The sequence below is a fragment of the Panthera pardus genome, unplaced genomic scaffold, assembly GCF_024362965.1.
Source record: "Panthera pardus isolate Hobbes unplaced genomic scaffold, ASM2436296v1 HiC_scaffold_18, whole genome shotgun sequence".
In the NCBI taxonomy this organism is placed as follows: Eukaryota; Metazoa; Chordata; class Mammalia; order Carnivora; family Felidae; genus Panthera; species Panthera pardus.
Genome location: NW_026526743.1, coordinates 1,817,095 through 1,840,934, shown reverse-complemented (window position 1 = coordinate 1,840,934; position 23,840 = coordinate 1,817,095). Strand labels below are relative to the sequence as shown.

At 60.4% G+C, this 23,840-nt stretch overlaps 1 protein-coding gene across 1 annotated transcript; it reads right to left on the bottom strand.

The window, feature by feature from the left end:
• Window positions 1-418: 418 nt before the first annotated feature.
• PPP5C (protein phosphatase 5 catalytic subunit) lies at window positions 419-23,620 on the bottom strand. Its single transcript, XM_053905511.1, has 13 exons — window positions 23,411-23,620; window positions 17,407-17,648; window positions 9,393-9,540; window positions 8,608-8,729; window positions 5,698-5,763; window positions 5,282-5,380; window positions 4,377-4,482; window positions 3,465-3,607; window positions 3,250-3,337; window positions 2,444-2,484; window positions 2,177-2,355; window positions 1,132-1,213; window positions 419-943 (listed from the first exon to the last, which is right to left on the bottom strand). Exons 1-13 carry the CDS (start codon window positions 23,529-23,531, stop codon window positions 881-883), a joined length of 1,500 nt encoding a protein of 499 aa, XP_053761486.1. The 5' UTR covers window positions 23,532-23,620; the 3' UTR covers window positions 419-880.
• Between the last annotated feature and the right edge of the window lie 220 nt (window positions 23,621-23,840).

The window sequence follows — 23,840 nt, the reverse complement described above, 5'->3', positions numbered from 1 at the left end:
AGTCGGCTCCATCGGGTGCTGCAGGAACCAGGGTGGGGTCTGCCCTGGCGGGCTGTGCGCGACAGAGGGCAGGCTGCAGACCCAGCACATACTCGCTGACAGGATCGTCGGTGGGGGGGGGGAGGCGGGGGAGGCGGGAAGAACGAGTCTCCTCCAGCTTCTGCTCGGGCCGGGCCTCGCGGGACTGTTCCCCGGAGCGCACCCTGTGCCGCTGCCCGGGGCTCTCCCTCCCGGGCGGCAAGTCGCTCCCTCAAGAGCCCACCGTGAGGGCAGACACTAGGGCAGCCGGGCTGGTCGGGCCCCCAGCCCCAGGGCACCCCAGGGAGGTGGGAGATGAGGGGGGTGGAGCTTCGAGCCCCCCCCCCCCCCGGATGATGTGGTCATCCCAATCCCAGCAGCTCCACCATCTGAGACAAGCTGACTTACAATAATGACTTTATTTTAACATATTTAATTACAGACATAAAATAGCTGGGGAAGGGGGTGAACCCCAGCCTAGCCCCGTCTCGGGGCCGCCAGGAGGGGGAGACGCAGGCGAGGCCTCCCTGATGACCCTCCTTCTGGGGGGGTCTTCCTATGGCGGGGCCCTATTGCTTCAGGGGGGAGGGGCCATGCAAACGAGGGAGGCGGGGAAGCCTCTGGGCCCCGCCCACCCCACCCGCCGCGGCCTCCCTCCGCAATGCCCGGACGTGCCCCAACCCTGGCCTCTCCACCTCCTTTCTCTTTCTCCAGGGAGCGGACCCTCTGGCCGGCCCCCCACCCCCTCTGCAAACCTAAAGGGGAATAAATACAAACTTTACAAAGTAAAAGGGGGTCCAACGTTGCCCTGGGCTGGGCCTGGGGTCAGATGGGGAGCAGGCCCTGGGATGCGGGCCTCACATCACATCATCCCTAACTGCAGCAGCGTGCTGGCGTAGGCCATGGGCTTGACGTCGGGATGAGGCTGGGACACGAGAGCACACAGGGCAAGGGAGACAGAAACAGGGCAGCTTCAGGGGGGTTGTCTGAACACCAGATGCAGAGACCAGCCCGCCCCCCAAGAGCTGCTGAGCACTGCGCTCTGTCCTTGACTGGGCCTCAGCCTTGTGCTCCCCAGGCCAGGGACAGCAGGGGACAGAGGGGGTGACTCACCACTGCTGTGAACTGGTGGAACTGGGGCCGCAGGTCAGAGCCCCGGAGGTGGATATAGGAGGCTTTATTCCCCATCTGGTCACTGTGGGGACAGGGGCAGAGCAGCTGGTCAGGGGTGGGGAGCAGGGGGGAAACACAAGGAAGGGCTGGGGAGGGGCCTGGAGGGAAGCGACCCAAGGAGGCTGGATGGCAGAAAGTCCCAGTGAAGAGGGAGACACAGACGGACAGAGCCCATCAGAGACACTGACAGAAACGGAGTCAGAGACGTTGAGAGCAGAGAGAGAGAGGCACGGACACAGATAGCCCCAGACACAGAAGTGAGAGACGACAACCGGGAAAGGCAGGAATCCAGGGGAAAGGAGGGGGGCCCAGGAGGTTCAGGCAGGAGGGGAGCAGAGGCGGAAGGGGAAGCAGGGGACAGGCGGGGGGCACATGTCCCCCCACGGAGGCAGGACGCTTGCCAAAGCCTGGACTCTGACCCAAGCACACCCTGGCTCTAACCACCAAGAAACAGAGGATAGAGGAACGTGCTGGCTGGCACCCGCAGGGTGTAGGCGGCCTGGTCCAGAGCACAGGCAACGCTGGGGGACAAGGGGCCTGGTTTCTTCAACCAAAAGCCTACAAGTGACAGGGGAGGAGGGACAGGGAACCGAAAGACCAAGAATGTGTCCCCTGTTACTCGGAAGAAATCAAACCAAAAAGAGCCATTTTTGAGAGACACGAGGAAACGGGACTCTGCGTTCAGGTGATCCCATCTGACACTTGACAGAGTGACAGTGGAATTCCGGTTGCACGAAAAGGTTCAGGGGCACCAGGGGGGGTCGGAGCACGGAAGCGGTGGTGCCCAGGGTGGGGGTGGCCGGAGGCCGGCCCGGGCTGGCAACTGCTGAACCCGGGTGACGAGGACGTGGGTGTTCCTTGTACGGTTTTACCTGCTCTTGTGTGTCTCTGCAACTTTCTACCGCAAAAAGTTAACGGAAAAACCAGCAACACAAGCAACAGCGGGTGGGGAAGGGAGGCCCGATGGGTCGGAGGCGGGACCCACCAGTAGTTGGGGGCGGAAAAGACGGTGACGCAGCGGCCGCCATGTGCCACCTCGTAGCCCTCGGCCTTGACTTCGTGGCTGCGGATGATGTAGTCCAGGTGGTTGTCCTCCAGGAAGGCCTTGGTGACGTCGGGGCCAAACTGGCAGCTCACGCCCCGCTTGCTGACCGAGCGTCCGTTCTGGGGAGACAGGGGGCTCAGGGTGCCGCCCGCCCCACCCCCTCTGCCCGCAGCCCGCACCCGCCGGCCCAGCCTGGGGAACACTGACCTGCGGCTGTGGGTCTGACCAGAGCAGGTCGCACATGGGACCTGGGCGGGGGAAGGAGAGGGGACGTCAGCGCAGTTGGGGTGGAGGCTGGGCAGGGGCACGCGAAATGGGGTCCTGAGCCCCGTGACCGCCCCGCCAGATCCAGCCAATGTATTTCGGCCCCGCAGGGGGAGGACCCTTTAACGGTGCTATTCGGATCACACCCCTCTGCTGCTCAAAGCCTTCTGGGGCTCCCGCTGCCCTAGGAACAAAGCCCAAGCTCCTCCCCCAGGCCTCTGAGGCTCTGCAGGGCCTCATCAACCCCCTTTAAGTACATCCCCGCTCACCCCAAAACCACTGCCCTGCCAGCTGTTCCTCCCGTGTGCGAAGCTCACACCTGCCTCGAGCCCCTCTGTGCTTGCCCGGGGCAATTCTGCGTGGCAGGTGCCTCCTTCCCAGTCGGTCCTTGGTGTGGCTCCCAGAGAGGCCATCCGGACCCCCAGCACCCCACCCTCCCCATGCCCTGTGCAACACTTCCCACAGTCGTGCGTGCGTGCGTGCGAGTACTCGGCCACCTGTCCTCACCAGCACGGGAGCCCCGGTACGTCACTCTCCAGAACCCACAAACAAGTGACCAGAGCGCGCCCCACGCGGTGCGCGAGAACACTCCCTTGCAGGCACAGCCCCGTGGGGAAGTGCGCCAACCCGAGTCACAGGCGAGGACGCAGAGGCTCGGCCCTGCCATCCCCGCCAAGGGCAGGAAGCCCACGCAGGAGGTGCCGCGGCCCCGGGAGGGAAGGGGCTGTCACCCGGCCCACCACCCTCACCTGAATCCGGGGGCTGCCGGTTCCGCTCAATCTTCCTGATGTCGTCCAGGGTGACGCCATCTTCACTGAACAAGCCCCCGTGCATGATCTGGGGTGTAGTGCGGGGACAGCTGCGTGAGCGGAGGCACCGGCCACACCCCAACCCTCCAGCTCGCTTCAGGGTGGCCCTCGTGGGCGCGGGAAGGGGCCCGAGGGGTCCCGCCTGCCGCCCTCACCAGCACTTTGCCGTTGATACACTGGGCCAGCGGGAGCCACTCGAACACCTCGCTGAAGAGTTCGTACATCTGGGCTGTGTATTTGGCCTTCACTTCGCCCTCGAAGCCATAGATCTGGTTCATGTTGTCCGTCTCATGGTTGCCTGGCCAGGAGCAGAGCGCAGCGGTCAGCACCCCCTGCACGGGCACCCCCGGGCCCGGGTCCAGGGGCCTGAGGCCAACAACACACACACACACCAGAAACCCAGTGAGGTGTTGACACTGCTCTTAGTCCCTTCTCTGAGAGGCACACGCTGGGCAGGTGGCCACAAGGCCTAGGCCCGGCCCAGCCTGGAGTGACCATGGGTATGTCCCTTGCCCCCTGGGCCCTGGGCTCCTTTCTGGAGAACCTGCGTGCCTTCCAGGCTGGAAGGGGGCAGGTTGGAACAAAACACAGGCCCCTCCAAGATGCCTGTCGTGGGCCCGCCCCTTGCTGTGCCTCCCAACTTCCCGCACACAACCTCGTTCTGCCCTCCCGGGACTCCCAGGGCTTGGGGCAGACAAGGAAGCTGCCCGGGGCCCCCGTGTCTGGCTTCATCAACTCTTCCGCTGGGGCTCGCTCTTATCACCTCCTGCAGGGAAGCCCACAGCAGACAGTCACCGAGCACCTCCCACGTGCCGAGTGCTGACGCTCAGGCCCCCGGGGAGCCCCCAACCCAGCCCGATTCCCCACCTCTCAATGGAGCCCCCAGCCCGGCCCCATTCCCCACGTCTCAATGGAGCCCTCAACCCAGACCAATTCTCCACCTCTTAATGGACATGTGCCCCTGCCCCCCGGCAACCCCCCCCCCCCCCCCGTGGCCCTTGTTCCCTGGTGAGCTCATCTTGCACCAGGCCACACTGACCCCAAACCTTCCTGCCACACAAGCTCACCTCGAAGCAAGTGAAAGTGATCTGGGTACAGGAGCTTAAAGCCAAAAAGGGTGAGGATCACTTCTACGGAGAAGGAGCCGCGGTCCACAAAGTCGCCATTAAATATCTGTTCTGCTAAGGAAAACAAGGCGTGGGGGGCACTGCTCCTTCCCCAGCCTCCCCATGTCCCGCGGCTCCTGCCGGTGCCACCCTAGGAGTGGGGATGTCAGCAGGGCTAGGGGATCTGGGCTGTGGTCTTCTTCCTCGCTGTTGGCTCTGGCCCAGTCGCCCAGCCTCTTGGAGCCTCAGCGGGATAGTGCTGACACCCCCAGCCTCATCTGTTGCTCAGGGAAGTGGACGGTGGAGGGTGACATGAGGTGGTCAGTCTGCCATAGGGGCAACGGAACATGGACCGTCCCACCCGATATTCACAGGCCTGGTGGCCATTCATCAAGCAACGGTCATCACATCAGCAATCACTTACACAGCTCTGACTGTGGGCCACGCAGCTCTTCACACATACGAACCCATTTACCCGTCTCAACAACCCAGTGAGTCAGACCCCATTATCCCTATTTTGCAAATGAGGAATCTGACGCACCAAGAAGTGACGTCACTGCTATGGTCACGCGGCTGGGGAGTGGCAGTGCCTGGGGCCATTACGTGTCTGATCTTGTAGCAGCCCCGTTTCAAGACGAAGAGAGGCTGGGGCCCAGAGGGACTGAGCCACCTGCCCCGGGCACACAGCGCAGGGGGACCTGCCCTGGCCACTCTGACGCTGGCCGGCCACTCCACCCACATCCCCGTGCCCGAGCGACTGTTCAGGCTTCTCCCTTCACGGGTTCCCACTGTGCTCTCTGGCCACGGTGCCTCCCCCAAATCCAGGTGGAGGGACAGGGAGGGTCTGCTCTTCTGAGGAAGGATACATAGGGGTTGGTCTCCGAGGGTAAACCGTTGAGCTCAAATATATTGAGGAGGTCATAGAACTGGCCGTGGGTGTCCCCGCACACCGTAATCTTCTCTGTCTGGAAGAAAAGAGGCCACCGGAGAGGGAGGGGCCCAGAGAGAGACGTGGGGAGGGGGCAGGGGTGAGGGGAGGGGCAAGAGGTCATGGCGGACCGAGAAGAACCATGCAACAGACACAGGCAGGGGACACAGAAATGAAAAGGGTGGGACAGAGACCAGGAGAAGAGAGGGACATCCAGGGGAGAGACACAGGGTAGGGGGAGAGGGAAGGCAGACCAAGCCAGGTGGGCCTGTGAGTTTCTGAGCTCCACAGCCCCGCCCCAGCCAGGGAGCCCCCCACCCCCAGCCCGTCCACACACCGCCCCACGGCACGCACCTCTTTAAGCGTGGTCTCCACGAGTGTGCTCAGCTTGGAGAGGACCTCTTTGACCTGTACCAGAATCTGGAAGGCAGGGTGGGCTGTGAGTGGGGCCTGGGGGAGGGCCTGCTGTCCGCCCCGGGCCCCGGAGAGCCTGGGCTGACCAAGAGACACTGCCGAGCGGAGGGTGAGGGAGAGGCAAGGCAAGGAACGGGCAGCGGAGGCCAGACAAGTGAGCGCTGGCAGGAGCCACGGCATTTAAACGTTAGAATTACTGGGGCGCCTGGGTGGCTCAGTCGGTTAAGCGACCGACTTCGGCTCGGGTCATGATCTCGCGGTTCGTGGGTTTGAGCCCCGCGTCAGGCTCTGTGCTGACAGCTCGGAGCCTAGAGCCTGCTTCGGATTCGGTGTCTCCCTCTTTCCCTGCCCCTCCCCTATTCTCTCTCTCTCTCTCAAGAATAAATAAAAACATTACAAAATTTAACATTTGTTTTAATGTTTACTTATTCTTGAGAAAGAGAGGGACACAGAGTGTGAGCGGGGAAGGGGCAGAGAGAGAGGGAGACACAGAATCGGAAGCAGGCTCCAGGCTCTGAACTGTCAGCACAGAGCCCGACGCGGGGCTCTAACCCACGGACCGCGAGATCATGACCTGAGCTGAAGTTGGACGTTCAACCGACTGAGCCACCCAGGTGCCCCAAAACATTAAAAAAACTGAAACATTACGATTATTTTTTTTTTTAAGGCTTATTTGAGAGTGAGGACATAAGTGAGGGAGGGGCAGACAGGGAGGGAGAGAAAGAGAATCCCAAGCAGGCTCCACACTGTTGGCACGGAGACCATCTTGGGGCTCGAACTCACGCACTGTGAGATCACGACCAGAGCTGAAGTCAGACGTGTGACCAACTGAGCCACCCAGGCGCCCCTAAACATCAGCGTTATTTTACACGGAAACAGAGACTCTGGGTTCCTCTTAAGATAATCAGCATCACGAAGAAACATAGATGAATCCAGATGTGGTACGTTTTATAAAGCAACTGGCCTGGACATGTCTAAAATGTGTCATGGAAGAGTCTCCCCAAAAGGGCAGGAGACTGTTCTAGATGAAAGGAGATAAAAATGCAGTATTTGATCCGTCAATGGATTCTGGATTTTGAAAAATCCAACAACACGGGGGCGCTTGGCTGGCTCAGTCAGCGGGGCATGTGATTCTTGATCTTGGGGTTGTTTAGTTCGAGCCCCATATTGGGTACAGAGATTACTTAAAAAAAAAAAAAAACAAAAACAAAAACAAAAAAAAACCTTTAAAACAACAAACAAAAAATCCCACAAAAAAACCAAAACCACAAAACAGCTAATTTGGGGAAACCTGGGTAAGCTAAAGAGTTAAAGTATTTGTCTGGAAATGTAGATAATACTAGTTTTTGCTACGTGAAGATTAAAGATGACCTTGACCTTGTCATATAGATTTGTCGGTGTTTCCAGATTTTGTGGATGGCCTGTGGACTGTCTGCATTAGTCGGTATTATTTTATCAACGCTAAGTTTCTAAGGTGAGACACCTGAACTGTGGTCACATAGAGTATCCTGGTTTTAGGAGATACAGGTTATGATGCAACTTACTTCTGGCTCATGAAAAGAAAAGAAAACCGAGAAAAGAGAAGGAAAGAAAAAGAAGCGTGTGTGCATACCCACGCATACGTAGAGAGAGAAAGGAAACGTGTCAAAATGTTAATTGGTGCATTTGGGTGAAGGGGGCAAGAATATTAACTATACTGTTCTTTTGATTTTTCTGCAGGTTTGACAGTTTTCACAGGTAAGAGGTAGGGGGAAAACCCCCAAACGTTAAACAAAGTAGAAGGCGTCCACTTCTGGTCAGAATGGAGAAAGTTGTAGACTACGGTCATTCTTGCGCTAATGGCAACAGGCCCCGAACCCACAAAATCCAATCTTACGAAAACCATCTGAGAGCCGAGCGTGCGCTCAAATCTAAACGAGTCAACGGCAGACAGCAACCTTCCCTGGGGCTTTTATCCCCGCGGCACGGCAGGAGGGCAAGAGGCCAAGGGGCGCCGAGGCCCAGAGTGAGGGAAGCCAGCGGTACGTTGGTGACAGCGGACAGACCGGAGAAGCCCCCGCCTCCGAACGCCTCTCCCCTCACCTGCCGGCTTGCTCACACGGCCGTCGCGGAAGGCGGGGTGCAAGGCAGCACAAAAGTGGGGGCGGAACGGGAGAGCACAGAACTCCCCCGGCACACCAAAAATCTGGCCGCGAGGCTGAGAATCAGAGAGCTCTCCCACAGTTCCAGAAGCTGGAGACGTGACAACGTCAAGACATCCCTGGGACTTTGCCAGGGCTAAAGGGAGAGTCCCGATCCCAGTCTGAAAACACCGCAAGCCCGCGGTGGGCTAAGTCCAGCAAAATGCCCGAGACGGCAGATCAGACGGACACAGCCCCTCGCGCCAGCGGCCCGACGGAAGAAAGGGCCTCCATCTTCCGTAGAAACTCCTTATTTAGCCCAGTCTCTACTGTTCTTTTGCACAAGATGTCTGGCATCCAACACAAAATGATGAGACACGTGAGGAACAGACCACAGAAGCAGACCCAGAGATGACCCAGATGGTAGGATTACCAGAGACTTTAAAATAACTGTGACAAACGTGCACAGGATCTCGTGGAAGAGACAACACGCGTGAACATATGGGGTAGGGAGAGAAAAACTATTAATAAAAGGAACTAAATGGCAATGCCGGCCGTGGGAACGCAGCATCGGGAATAAAGACCGCGTCCGCACGGTGCCCAGCAGCGTCGGCTGCCGTGACCACCCTCCCCCTCGAGCCGCCCTCCGTGGCCGAGTCTGGGCCCCGCCAGCGCCGCCGCGATGCTATCCTGGGGTCACGGGTGTGTGCAGCACCTGACGGGGCCTTACCTGGTAGGCGCATTTCCGGTGCAGTTTCTTCTGGTCCTTGTACCACTGCATGAGCTCCTTCATGAAGGTGACCGTCACCTTGCCATCCTCAAGCTTGGGCCCGCTGTACTCATCCTCAATGGCTGGGGTGAATGGGGGAGGTGGGGGACAAGACTCAGTGAGGCCGAGAGGAGGCACAGGGCAGACAGGGTGAGAGGACGACGGAGGGTGAAGGGTCCTCTCCCCGGCCAGGTGCTTCTGTTCAGGCTGGCCGTGCCTGGCCTCTCTGTGCAGCGCGCCCCCTCTTCCAGCACCCCCCTCCCTGCTGCCTGCGTGGTTTTACAGCACTCGACACCGTCTAGTCCCCTCTCTCCCCACCAGGGCATCAGCTCCGCGAGGGCTGAGAGTATTTTATTCACAGCTGTACCCCCGGTGCCTGGAACAGCGCTTGGCACATAGCAGGCGCTCGATAATTATCTGTGGAACGAAGGACTGAATCGTCTGAGCGCCTAGAGGACCTACACAAATCCGACGGGGGCGGGGGGGGGGGAGGGAAGGAGGGGGGCCGTGAGGGCGGGGCGGGCGGTACAGATGTCGCTAGGGAGCTAGGCCCCGATGGCGGGACGAGGGGCTCGTCCGCCTCGCCTGAACCGCGGGAACCCAAGCCCCAGCGCCGGACCGTGGAGCTCCCAGGAATGCAGGAGCCACAGACCGCGGCCGCCCCTGCCCGCATCCCCCAGCGCGCACAGGGCCCCGAGAGGGCTTGCAAGAACGGGGAATGTTCTAGGCACCCAGGCCTGACTCACTCATGCTCTCGATGTCCAGCGAGTCCACAACGGAGCGCTTGTGCTCGTCGCCGGCGATGGCCCGCTCGAAGGCTTTCTGCTTCACAATCTTGTTGCACTCCTGGTACTTCATCTTGGCGTCCTTGTCGTGGGGCTTCACCTTCACCACCTGGGAGGGCCGGGGGAGGAGCGGGGGAGGGAGAAAAGAGGCATCAACGCCCAGGCACAGCCCGCCTGGCGCAGAGGAGCAGACAGGACGGGGGAACGCCGCGGCTGCCCGGCCCCGGGCTCCACGAACACGGAAGCCAGACCACCCGGCCTCCACGCGCGGGCGGAGCAGCCCCGGACTTTCTCACCTCCAGACCTCAGTCTTGAGCATCCGCACACCGGGCGATGAGAGCTGCCCACGCCGGGCTGTCCCGCGGGGCAAACGTGTTCACCCGTGCAAGCGGGAGTTCTCAAAATCCCTTTGCTCTGGGGCGCTGGGGCGGCTGTCGGTTGAGCGTCCGACTCTTGGTGTCGGCTCAAGTCATGATCTCACAGTTCATGGGTTCGAGCCCCACGTCGGGCTCTGTGCTGACAATGTGGAGCCTGCTTGGGATTCTCTCCCTCGCTCTCTGCCCCTCCCCCAATCTCTCTCTCTCTCTCAAAATAAATAAATAAACATTAAAAAAAAAAAAGTCTTAGCTCTGTCGTTAAAAGTGTCCCATCTGAGGAGCACGTGTTCAGCTTTAGGTTCCTCGTGGGAGCCACACCGGCCGAGGCTCACTTTACTGACGTTCCAGTCAATACCGAGTGGGGAGGGGATTAAGAGGAAAGCGGGGGCTGGGTCTACCGTGGCAATGAACAGCCCAGACCCAGCAGAAGAACCGAGGACTTGCTGGGGAACCTGGACTCCCTGAGCCTCAGTTTTCTCTCACCTATGAAAGGGGGGACGGGACACGCCCCACCTGGCAGGGCGGCTGGAAGGACAAGTAATGAAGACAGGGCTCGGCACACAGCGGCTAGCACCTAGCGGCGTCCCCTCCGTCTCCTCCGAAGGGCGGTCAAGACCACGGGCCACAGAGCCAGGCCGCCTGCTTCCAATCGCGGCCCCGCCAACCCTCGGCGGAGGAACGCCGGGCGGCCAGTCCCTCCCTCTCTACGGGAGGGAACTTCTGACAGCGGCCCCGTCAGAGGGTGGCTGTGAGGGTCACAGGAGCGGACACGCACGAAGTGGGTGCAGCGCGCCATCAGGAGTAAAGTCCACACGGGCGCCGGCTGCTAGTCACGGCCCCTTTCCTGGGCCGCCGTGCTCGAAATGGGATCATACGCAATAAAGCCCCGGGCACGTGACTCTGGGGTACAGTAAGTTCTCAATAAAAGGAGCCTGTGCCCACCCCTCCCTCCACCTTCTATCCTGCTTTCTACAAACTCGGATCCTCCCAAGTTCAGCAGCAGACAGGGCTGGATCCGAATCCCAGCTCTGCCGCTTCGTCACCGTGTGACCTTTGGCGAGGACGTCACCCGTCCAGGACTCAGTTTAGTTATCTGTAACTATGATTGCTCTGAGTGGACCCCGCCGGGCCTGCCCATTCTGCTGGCCACCCGAGGAGCTAGGTCCCTGCGGCTCCTGTGCTGGGGGCGTGAAGAGAAGTGTCAAAGCAGGCCTTCAAGCGTGGGGACGCCACCCCCCGGGGAAAGCCTGGCAGAGTGAACCAGAAGCCTGTGCAAAGGCCCTTGCTAACCCCTGCGGGTCACCGTGGCTCATCCACCCTGGGAACGGGTGCACAGACCCGGTGGATGGCAGGAAGCCGGGCCGTGGCAGGCGACGGCTTCCTCCCTGGCTGGGCAGGCTCACGCCCGGGTATCTTGCCAGGCGGCTCCACCTGGGGGTGGGTGTGGCGCGAGGCCCGGGAGGGAGGCAGCACCCCCTGGAGTCCTTCCCAGTGGGGACAGGGTTTGAGTCCACACCCTGGGGTTAAGTCCAGGCCTGGCTTAAGTTATTGGCCTGGCACACAAGGGCCTGCCCACCCCTGCTTTCTGTTTGCCCGGCACCACCCGGCCAGACCAAACTCACAAGTGTCCAATGTGCCAGCTCCCTGTCACCTGGCACAGGCTGCCCCCTGGCCCAGAACACCTCACGTCCGTCTCCAACCCCTTCCTGGTTCCTCTCCTCCAGCTGTCAGCTCCGCTGTCCCCTCCTCGAGGAGCACCCCACACCCCCCCCAGCTTGGGTCAGACACCCCTCTGGACGCCCACAAGCCCCTGGCTCACCTGCCCCAGCCCTAAGCACGGCTGGAGATGGCTCTCTCCCCACTGGAAGGCGGCCCCGCGAGGCTGCGGCTGCGTCCCAGGAGGGAATGAATCCCCCCCACCCCCCGAAAGGAAATGATGAAGCACTCAGCATTTCCCCTGGCCAGTCCCCTGTTCTCACAGAACTCGCAGGATGGCTGGAGGATGGGGACAAATACCAACAAGGCCGGAAAAAGAGGAGCGGCAGCAGTAACAACACACGGCTCACTTCCTGAGCACCTACTATGTGCCGGAGCACGGCGAACTTGCTCCCTTTACCTGCAGAGCAGCTCTGCTGGGTGTTACCACAAGCCCCATTTGATGGATGGGGAATCTGAGGCCCAAGAAGCCAGAGTTCCGTCTTCTCCCTGCCTAGGATCCTGACTTCCACCAGCACGGTGGGTGCTCCCTCCCTGCCCACCGTCACTCGGCCACGGCCACTCGTCCCCACAGCACCTCGCATGCCCTCCAGGGACGTACAGGGCCAGGCCTCCAGGGGCTGAAGGCAGGCCGTCCCCGTCCTGAGCCCCGCCTCAGCCTCTAGGACGAGGGCAGGGTGCCAGCACCCGTGCAAAGGGCTCCGTCGGCCAGAGTGCTCATTCCAGGCCCGGTGGCCGCTGCTATAGGACTCACTATGGGGCTGGGAAAGCGGAAGTGGCCCTACCGGGCCTCCCTGCTCCCGCGGGGGGTCATTTGCTCCCAACTGGAGGGGCCTGGTGGTTCAGAACTCAACACTAGACTCTTCTGTAAAAAGTGATATGTGGACCGTGTCGGGGTCCATATCCTGACTGTGGTGTCTGTGTGGTCACGCCAGAGGTGCTGCGGGGGAAACCGGGAGAACGGGATCTCTACTCCTCCTTACCACTGCACGTGAAGCTACGACGCTCTCCAAAAGCTGTTTCTAGGGGCGCCTGGGTGGCTCAGTTGGTTGAGCATCGACCTCGGCTCAGGTCACGAACTCGCGGTTCTTTGAGTTCAAGCCCCGCGTCGGGTTCTGCTCGGAGCCTGGAGCCTGGAGCCTGCTTCGGATTCTGGGATCTTTCGGATCCCTCTCTCTCTGCCCCTCCCCACCTCACGCTCTGTTTCTCTCCCTCTCTCTCTCAAAAATAAATCAGCTTAAAACAAAAAAAAAAGCTGTTTCTAAAAAGTGCCACCTTCAGCTGGGCTTGTTCACGGGCAAGACCCATAGTGCGCGAGCTAGTGACACAGTAACACAGGTTCGCACGTGTCGGGTAACCAGGAACAGCTATGTTACGTGACGCCCCGAGCAGATCCGAGGGGCACTGAGTAGTCGCACATATTCCCACCACTGCAGCAAAGCCTCCAGTCACCCGACGTGGAGGCACCAAGACCATCAATGACCTCTCGTCAGTTCAGGTCAGATTTTGCCACCAGATGAGTTGCCCGAACTTAACTACAACGGTGGCCTTTTCAGGACGGCCCGAGTTTGGAACTGAGGGTGAGGGACTGTCGTCCAGCAGCGAGAGCCGGGCCCAGGCTGAGCGTTCCTGACCTCGGGGGACCCACGTGAGTACGCGTGGCGGGTCATTTGGATGACCTACCCTGCATAGATGACGAGCTGTGCCCCAGGGAGGGGCCGTGCCCATCTGAGGCACACGGAGAGCTGGAGGAGAGCCAGGTTCCTAGGCCAGGCACTGCACAGTGACAGCCGTAAGCAGGACACCAGGGTTTTCACCCTACAGGGCGACACCCTCTAGTGAGTTAACTGAGGTCTTACTCAGTGTCCCTTTTATTTATAATAAAACAGAAGAAGAGAGAGCCCGCCGGAGTGGGGCTGAGCCACAGGAGGATGCCAGGCCGAGACGCTTCTGCCCGCTGCGTGCCTCCAGGGGCCAGGTGCTTGACTCTGGTACGAGACCGTCACTTCCTGGCTGCGGGATCTCAGGGAGCGAACTACACTCTGGGCCTCGGTTTCCTCATCTGTAGGTCGGGGAAAACAGTCTCCACGCACAGGGTCGGCGTGACGACTCCGTTACGAGGGCAGGCAGGTCCCAATCGCGCCCCGCCCACGGCGAGCACCGTGCCAGCCCTTAGCTGACTGCTCCCCCAACCGTGGGGACAGCCACACCTTAGGTGTGCGGGCGCCTGCACGGGCTTGCAAGGCAAGACGCATTTCTGACTGACTGCGCTGGACTATGCTGTGAGAAGAAACCCGAGGGCGAGCCGCATTGTGAACCAAACCCCCAAAATCCACGAAGCGGGGTGGGGACTGCGGGAGTCCCCCAGATCCAGCCAGGGCCCACACGACCATCTGAGCGCCAACCACAGACAGGAAAGAAGATGGTGGGGTGAGGGGGAAGGGCAGTCTTTCGACAAGAGGACCCAAAAATGGGACAGGGAATCCGGGAGCAAGGGTCCCTCTGAGAGGACTAACCTGAGACGAGGGGGTGGAAAGGGGAGACTGTTCCTACTGAGGGGCCCTGGAAGGGCCCACCAGCAGAGGGAGACACACGTGGCCCCCCTCCCCCACCCGGGGCCCCTAACAAGGTCCTGGTACCTGCAAACAGCCCTTCCTGTGGGCCACGGGCTCCCCCCGCCCCGACACCCCCATGAGAAATGCCATCAAGTGTGTAGTGTGGGCAGGTCCCGCTGCGAATGTACAAATCTCCCTGAATCGTCCCGAGAAGGCCCTGAGGTGGGCCCTTTTACAGATGAGGACACCGAGGGCAGACAGCCAAAGCACTCCGGGCCACACGGCTTACAGCTGGGGTGTCCCGACCGCGCTGCCAGTACCAACTCCTACATTAGTGACCTTGAGGCTTTTGCCTATGACTCATGGTAAGGAATACATATTTTATATCACACGCCTGTGTTTACGTAAGTGAAAACGAGCTTTTCACAAACACGTATACCCACTTCCTCCGAATGAACCGTTGTTTTCTTCTCTATTCTATTTGATGAAAGACAGAGGTGCTGGTCTCAAACCATTAAACTGACTTCACAGCTCACTCACAGCTACAGGCAGGAACTCTAGGTTCAGGGCCCAATTCGGCCAGGAGATCCGGGAGGAGGGGTTTCCCCCTCTAGACCTCAGTTTCCTGCCTGCACAATGGACTGAATTCACACACGTAAAGAGCTCACACAGAGCTGGGCCCACGGTGAGCGTGCGGATGAGGAAACTGAGGCTGAGAAAGGAAAGGGCCAGGCCACAGAGAGGCAGAGCCTCGGGCTTGTTATTCAACCAAGGTCACATCTTGGCTCCGCCTCCGAGGACGCCAGGATCTGAGAGCGGGCCTGAGGCTCCAGCAAGCATGTCTCCAGACAGCTCTGGAAGGGAGGAGGGGAGGAGGTAGAGACCGGAGGGTGAACTGCCCCGGGCCGGCCCTTCTGCCCGTTGCCCACAGAGCCCGATGAGATGTGGCAGCGTGGAGAGGCGGACAGCCTACAGGCACATGGAGGGCCCACAAGGATCACAGGCTCGTGCGGGGACTCCCACGGCTGCTGGTGAAGCCACCACAGGGAAATAGGCTGTGACGATTTAAATGCTGAGCGTGGCCCCCGCCTCAGTTTGGTCCCCAAGAGGCTGTGGATCCCCCTCACCTGCCTTCCATGGCATAAAAGGCCTGGGCAGAAGTTCCGATGTGGTTATTTCCACAAGACGGCCAGAACTGACCATCTTCAGCCTCACAGAGTAGGCGGGGTTAGGCCCCCGACTGGGCCAGAGCCACAAGAAGGGTCCTTCCCTGCCCCCCCACCCGGGGAAGACTTCCCTACACCTCTGGGCACGGTGAGACACTGGCACAGGCCTGGGCACAGGCTCATCGGCCCTCCGCCCTGCCAGGCTCTTCCAGGCCTCTCCCCGCACCGCGAGCCCTGCAGAGAAACCCTGCCCCCATCCAACCCTGAGTGCCCTCCCGGGTTACTCATTACCGGACCCTGCGCCCCAATGACCTCTACTCACACCACTTCGCCAGAGCCCCATGGCCACTCCGGAGGTGGCCACTCCTCTTGCCACAATTCTCCAGATGAGGACACCAGGGGACAACAAGGGGAGGCTGGGCTGGGGAACGGCTTGGGACCTGAAGCTCGTAAGGACTCTGTTCTGGGGCTCCCTACACCATCCTGCCAGGGGGCACCCCACTCCCTTCTCCATTCTGACCCCAGTCTCTAAACTACCGCCTCTGGGGCGCCTGGGTGGCTCAGTCGGTTAAGCATCCGACTGCAGCTCAGGTCATGATCTCACAGTTCATGGGTTTGAGCCCCACATCGGGCTCTGTGCTGACACCTCAGAGCCTGGAGCCCGCTTCGGATTCTGTGTCTCCCTCTCTCTCTGCCCCCCCTCTGCTCGCACTCTGTCTCCCTCAAAATAAACATTAAAAAAAATTTTTTTTAAGCCACCACCTCTTCCATGGCCCTGCCCCCACCCCAATACAGGTGTCCCCTGGCCCTGTCTTGGCTCAAGACTTCACTTGGCCTAAAATCCACCCTCCACCCCAGGCTGGCGGCCAGCCCCGCTCCCTCTAACTGCAGCCTGTGGCTCTCAGCCCCCAGGCACCCTCCCCACCCAACAGAGGCTGCTCAGCGCGTATGGTGAACGAAATAAAATAGGATGGGGGTGAGGGGGAAATAATAACGCAGCACGCTCCGACTGAGCCCCTGAGGGTGCCAAGCACTGACCCAATAAACTGAACAAGCAAACTCCTTCCTTTCAGGGGGCTCACTCTCTGAAGCCGGGGAGCCACGGGGGCCTGGGTTCGAATCCCAGCTCTGCCACTGGCCAGCTGCATGCTGACGGGCCGGTAGCTGAACTCTCTGGGCCTCAGCCTCCCCATCCGCACAGTGGGGTTCATCACCGTCCCTGCCCCGCCCTGGGCTGCCAGTCCCCAGGGAGGGCATGGGACACGCCTGGAGTGAGCGCTGGCCCCCGGATGTCACAGCGCCTGCCGTTACCATCAGAGCAATCGTAGCGATGGCAGTGGCTGACGAGCCGGTGAACTAGTGACTTCCCGCGGTGCGCTGGGTCCTCTCCCTTGTCACCTCATCACAACACGTGCCCCACCCGCTGCCCTCTACAGCTCATCGCCCCGTTCCGCCTTCTTCCGCGCGTGTACCCCGCCTGCGAGGGCTCTGTTGGCCTCAGCCAGGACACAGGTCTGCGTTTTGCCCTCCTCCGGACTGGAACTCCACCAGAATATGGCTGCGTGGCTCTCATCCACCAACAGTGCCAATAACCGCAACAGCTCGTGGGTACAGAGCACGGACTACATGCCAGGCACTGGTCTAAAGGCACGAAAAGCAGAAACTCATTTATTCTTCAGAGCAACCCTTAGAGGCAGGTCTCAGTGTTCTCCCCATTTCGTGACGTGGACAAGAAGGCACTTGGGGCGCCCGGGGGGGGCTCAGCCGGTTGAGCGTCCAACCTCGGCTCAGGTCATGATCTCACGGTCCGTGAGTTCGAGCCCCGTGTCGGGCGGGCTCCGTGCCGACGGCTCGGAGCCTGGAGCCTGCCTCGGAGTCTGTGTCTCCCTCTCTCTCCGCCCCTCCCCTGCTCGTCGTGCTCTGTCTCTCTCTCTCTTTCTCTCAAAAATAAACAAGCATCCAAAAACAATTGAGAAAAAAAGACGGCACAGCGAAGCCAGGTAACTTGTCACTTCACTAAGCAAGTGACAGCAGAGCCGGGATGGGAAGCCACAAAGCGTGCTCCAGGCCGAGCCGCTGGACGAGTGAGGGGTGAGTGAACGCGGGCCCGGCCTCCTCACACCCTCCCGCCGCCTGCCCAGCACCCCGAGGCCCGGCTCACCGTCTCGTAGTCACGCAGGGCGGCCCGGAACTTGCCCAGCGCCATGTTGCTGGCGGCCCGGCGGTAGTAGCCCTTAATGTACTTCTTGTCGATCTCGACGGCCCGGGTGGCGTCGGCCAGCGCGTAGCCGTAGCACTCGGTGCGCAGGTAGGCCAGGCTGCGGTTCCCATAGTAGATGGCGCTGCTGGGGTTCAGCTCGATGGCCTGGCTGTAGAACTTGATGGCGTTCTCGTAGTCCTTGGCTGAGGAGACGGAGGAGCTGGCCTGAGGCAAGACCACCGCCACCCGGCAGGAGCGGCCCCGCAGCCCAGCCGGGTCCTGGCCCGGCCCCCCCCACCCACGGGTGGGAAAACCGAGGTCCGGAGCTGAGCTAAGAAACGTCTGTTCCGGCCCGCCCCCTCTTCCCTGTTCCAACCGTCCCACCCCGGCACGGGCTTGGTCTTCTCAGGTTCGAGTCCCCAGGACTCAAAGTCACTTCCACACAACCCCCCCCCCACCACCTCCAGCCGTCACCCCTTAAGGCGCCAACCGGGGCAATACTTCTTCCAGGGAGGACTTCCAGAGGGTCCTCCTCTGGTCCCACGGCCCGGAGAGGACAGATTAATGAGTGGCGGAGCCGAGATGTTGTGAATCCAGCACAGGTGAGTCTGCCCTGAGCCCTTTGCTTGGCCAGCCCCCACACTCACACAAGTAAACAAGCCCAAAGAAGGGGCCTAGTAGGAGAACAGGAAGTGGGAAAGGAGAAGGAACCTACTTAGGCCTCAAGGAGAAGGGGACACGCCGGCAGAGACCCAAAGGAAGCAACAAACTGGACAGGAGGAAAAGCATTCCCAACAGAAGGAACAGGAGGTGCAAAGGCCCCGGGGTGGGAAGTGAGGGGGTGTGCTGCCAGCGCACGCCTTGTGTCCGAGGACCATTGAGAGGCTGGTGTGGCTGGGGTGGAGGAGGCTGAGAGCAGGGAGGCTGGCAAGACAGATCCCGAAGGCCACAGCCACGGAGGGTGTAGATATCGATGTTCTAGGCGTAGAGTGACAGGATGTGTCTGACCAAGGGGGAAAGGCTGATTTTGTTTGCAACGAGCTATGGCTGTGCCCTGTGCTTTACACCGTCACCCGTGGAATCCTCACATCTCCACGGCATAAGCACCATCTGGTGTTCACTTTAGAGATGAGCCACAGAAGCCTTGCTCAAGGTCAGACACCCAGTCTGTATCTGCAGAGCCAGGCTTGGACCCTTCCCACGTGCCCATCTGACAGGCAGGAGAGCAAGGCTCAGAGGCTTGCCTGGTTTGGGGGACCATGATGTGCCAGCTGCCGTGCGGGCTCTTGCTACACAAGTCCCTTCACTGAACCCTCACAACAACCCTGAGGACGGCTGCATTAGCCCCATTTTCCAGACGAGGGTACGGAGGCCCAGAGAGGGAGATCCCGTGCTTGCGATCACAAGGCAGGTGGCAGGTGGCAATTCCGAGCCAAGCCAAGACCCAAACGCGCCCAGCCTCACTCTCACACCAGGTGACCCCTGAGAGGAAACCTAGCACAAGGAGCACGCAGACAGCGGCAGGTGGCCCGGGCCCAATCCTGGCCCCGCCTCTTACCTGCTGGGTGTCTTGGGCAACTTACGTACCCCCTCTGGACTGGAGTTTCAGAGTCCTTCTCCTAACACTTGGCCTAAAATGGGAATTCCTACCCTAACTCCCACCTCACTCTTCTCCAGTGTGGTTCCAGCGCCATTGGATGAACCATGACTTTCCTTTGTTTTCTTTGCTTATAATCCACATCCCCAATTTGAACCTCAGCCCTGTGAGGGCAGGACCCATTTGTCTTACTTCTTTGAGCCCCTGCTCAGTCTGAGGACACAGCAGTCCTTTGCCCTGCCCTCCTAGGGCTCACAGTCCAATGGGGGACACACACACACACACACACACACACACACACACACACCCCTCCAGACAATGATGACCCAGAGTGTTTAGCACAGGGGCAGACCAAGATGATGCCAGAGCAGAGACCTAGAGGTTGACAGTGAGTCTGGTGAAGAAGATGGAAGAAGAGGGTTCCAGGCTCCATGAATAGTTCTTGAATGAATGGGCGAAGGAAGGAAGACAGAGACAGACAGACAGACAGACAGACACAATGACACCAGGAAAAGAAGTCAGGTCTTGGGGAGACGGCCAGGACAATAGAACGATCCCTCCTGCAGGCTAATATCTGGCAATCTGTCAAATGGCTCAGATGTCCCCTCTTTCAGGAAGCCCTCCTCCGCTCTCAGGCTGGGTGAGGCACTCCTCTGGGCCGCCCCAGCCCCTGGGCTCCCCTATCCCAGCCCTGCCCATCACCGTTAGGCGATGGGTGTGTCTCTCCAGGACTGGGAGACCCGGAGGGCAAGCCCAGGACTTCCCAGAAACAAGCCAGGGCAGAACCAGACAGCCTAAGTCTGAGGGACCCTCCCTGGAATGCCAGTGCCTTCGAGGACTACTTCAGCCTCCTGGCTGTGTTCCAGAGGCCAGCTGGCCAGCTCTCTTGACGGCTGAGGTGTTACTCACGGGGCCCGTTTGGCCTGGGGTGGGGAGCCTGGTGTCTCAGAGCCCGATCGGCCCTGCCCTGCCTCGTCTAGTGGCTCTGAGGGCTAAATAAACTCTCGCGTGAAATGCGGCTACAGCAGAGAAGGCGATCAGCAGATGCTTGCAAAAGGAGTGAGTAAAAAATGAGTGAACAAAGAGGAGAACCAAGCAGAGGAAACGGGAGGAGCTGCACTTCAGGCACCTGCCCAACAACACCGGTTCCTGAACCTGTTCTATCTGCTTTACGAGCGCATCCAGTCCTCCAGATTTTAGAGGAGGACACCAGGGCACAGAGAGGTTAAGCCATTTGCCCAGGGGTCACACAGCACGAAACAGGAAGAAACAAGATTTGAATCCAGGCAGCCTGAGCTCTTAACCATGTCGACAAAACCAGAGACCCAGAGGCGTCTTTGGGGGTTAAATACAAGCCCTCCCGTTTTACAGAAGGGGGGCGATGAGGCCCAGAGAGAGGGGAAGAGAGCTGGGCAACATCGGGGACCAGGCTCTGCCCCCCAGGGCTTCCGGAAGGGGCCTGAGCCCAATCAAGGGCTATCCTCCTCTGCCTGCAAGCTCCAGGTAAGGACTCTGAACAGGGGCACCAAGCACGTGGCGAGGAAGGGGGATATCCGGGCTCACACTCTGACCTTGGGCAAGCGGTTTCACTTCTGAGCCTCAGCTTCCTCTAAGAAACAAACAGGGCCGCTCCTCCCTCCCTCCCTCCCAGCGCCCCTGGGAAGATGAAGCCTGTACCTGGCCACCACAGGGGCTCAATTAAGGAGAGCGGTAATTATTCTTTTTATTGTTATTCCCACAGCCCCGGAGGCTGGGGCTCGGTGCCTGCCACCGCCTGCCAGACAGTGAGGGGCCTGGACCAGGAGGGCCCTTCTCCTCTCAGCCAGCTCAGTGCCAGTACCTCTGGCGGCCTGCCCAGCCCTCGGGCTTCCGAGGGCCCCGGGCCTGGAGGGCAAGGAGCCCCTCCCCGTGACTTTCGGCTTCCCAGAAGTCCTACCTTGCCTCAGCACCCACCCTCCTATTTGCCGCTCTTCCCGAGCCCCATTTCAGGGATGGCCCCACCTTCTTCGCTGTCCCCCGGCTAGAGGCTGTGCCTTGTCCTGGACGCCTCTCCTGACCCCTCAACCCCCAAAGCCAGGCCAGCCTCCTGAACATCTCTCAAATCCGTCCACCATCCCTACGGCCCCGCCCTGTCCTGGTCTGGCCTCCATCCTGCCCGGCCCAGGTTCCTGCCCCAGCCTCCTCCCAGGTCTCCCAGCCTCCGGTCCGCCCCTCCGCAGGGGTCTCGCTAAAGCACAAACCTGACCCGGTCCCTCCCCTCCTCACTATCCATGGCTCCCCAGAAGCCGCAGCAGAAAGCTCAGCCCCCCCTCCTGCCTCTTCCACTCCAGCCCCACTGACTTCCCTGGTGCCAGGTTCCGCTCCCCTTGCCAGGATAGGCCTCCCCGACCCCGACCCCGTTCTCCTTGCCTGGGGGGAGGTCCCTCCTCCCTCTCTCCAGGCGGCCGCCCTCTTTTCCTCTCTGATGCATTTCTTGAGTCGCTTTCGGTCTCTGGTCAGCACCACCACCGCCTCTCACCTGTCTCCGTCTCTCGAATCCAATGTCAGCCAGGCAGCTGGGGGAATCTCACCGGGCCTCTTCACCGCCCCCAGGATGACATCCGCACCCCCCTACCCCCCACCAGCCAGCCGCCAAGGCTCCACCTCCAAGCCTCATCTCTCACGGGCCCTTCCTACCTCCTTCTCCGGCGCTGCAGCCTGACCCACGTTCCCACTCTGAATCCCTCTGTGCTCCCACCGAAGGCTGCGAAGGCTCTGGATCCCTCCCCTCCTCTCATCCCTAAGGATGAAACACTTCACTTGTCAACATTTGCTGTCCCTTCCTTACTTCCCAGTTTGCTCTTCGGTATCCTCCAGGCTGACGCCCACCCCCACTGGTCCCCAGAAACTGCTCCCGTCAAGGCTAGCTGGCACCAACATCCGTGGAGCCAAATCCCGCGGGCACTGCTCGGTGCTCGCCTTGGCAGCATGTGACCCGGGCCACAGCCGCCCTCCTTCTGGAAGCACTCTCTTCTCTCATCTTTCCTGACTTTCCTTCCATTTCACGGACCACTTCTCTCGAGCTTCTTCCTCTTCTCTACACATTAGAATTCCTCAAGGTTCCGGCCCCTTCTCTCCCTACAAGACCTCATCCATTCCGAGGGTGTTCTATTCCCCTCATTGGCTGACCATGCCTGAATTCCTCTCCTCAGAGCTCCAGACTGGACCATCCGTCTACTCAGGGTCTCCTCTTGGACACCTGAGTAAAATCCAAACTAGCCTTGCAGTGACTTATGAAACCCTACCCGGGCTGGCCCCTGTCCTAAACGCATCTTGTATCAGTCTCCCTGCTGATCCGCTAAAGTTTCAGCCACGCCAGTCTTTCATTTCCTACCGCAGGGCCTTTGCACATGTCTCTGCGCCCACCTGGAACACTCCTTTGTGACTCTTCTCTACTTAAATGCCTCCTCCTCAGTTAAGGCCTTCCCTGACCGCAGTAGCCTCCAGCCCGATCTCCACTTCACACCCTGTGTGGGGGGGGGGGGGGGGGGGGGGTTCAAAGCCCTCATCACAACTTCTAAGTATTTTATTGTTTCTGGTGTTTTTACTCAATGTCTGATTCTCCTGCTAAATTACAAGCTATAAAAGGGCAGGGCCACATGTGGCTCATTCACCGCTATAACCCCAGAGCCCAGCAGAGTCCCTAGCGCATAGCAGGTGCTCAGTCAACATGCTGAATGAATGAATGAATGAGTGCCCCCACATCTTACTCTTTCCCAAGATCCCATGTCATACTATTCTTGGGATTTCCCCCACCTTTACTCCCAGAGCCTCCCACGCATCCCTTTTCCTCGTGCAACCCCAAATCTCCCACCTCCTCGCCTTGCCACCTAATGATCGATCCCCGCCCCCCCTCCGCCCTTACAATTCCCTACTCAATTGGGACAGTGTCCCCCAGGCCCCACTTGGTGCCACCCACCCTAGACCTCCCCACTTGGTAGCACCATCACTCCCGAGCCCCCTGTCACTACTTGAAGGCGCCCTCTATAGGGCTCACCATAGCTAACACCTCTCAAGGACCTCACGTTTGGAAGTGCCCTCGTTCCCGTCCCCCTCCCGCCTCACACTTGGTAGCGCCCTCTCCGGCCTCCCCATTTAGCAGCACCCGCTCCGAACGCCACCTCTCGCTATCACCCCTTCTGTCAGAGCCGCCCCCCCCCCCGTCGCCCCCCGGGTCGCGCCATCCTGCCTCCCCACGCCGGGTCACTTGGTAGTGCCTGCCCCGCGCCCAGGCTGCCGCTCCGCGTTGCCATGGTTCCGCGCGGGCCGGGCACCCCTTGCCCTGGGCCGCTCTCCACCCCACCCCGGCCCCCTCCCGGGCGGGCGCACCTTTGAAGTAGTCGTTGGCCTGCGTCTTGAGCTCCTCTGCCCGCTTCAGGGCGCCATCGGCCGGGGGCTCGTCCCGGGGGGGCTCAGCACACTCAGTCCGCTCGCCCTCCGCCATCGCCATGCCGCAAAGCGACCCCCACCCTGGCAACGGCCGCCAGCGGCACCCGGCCGAATCGTCGCGAAGGAGTGCCGACTTGCCGCGGCCGCTGCTGCACAAGTGTCGTAAAGCGCGGGCCCCGAAGGCGCCCTCCGCGCGCCTGCGCAGGGCCCTTTCGCCGTAGAGCGCGCGGAGGACAAGGTGACCAGAGGGCCCCCAGACAGCGCCCTTCTTAGAATGAGCCATTGGGGGGGGGGGGGGGGGGCGGGGAGGAAGGGGGCTCGCGGGGCGGGGGGGCCGGGAGGAAGGTCTGGCGTGGCCCCCCGCCCCAAA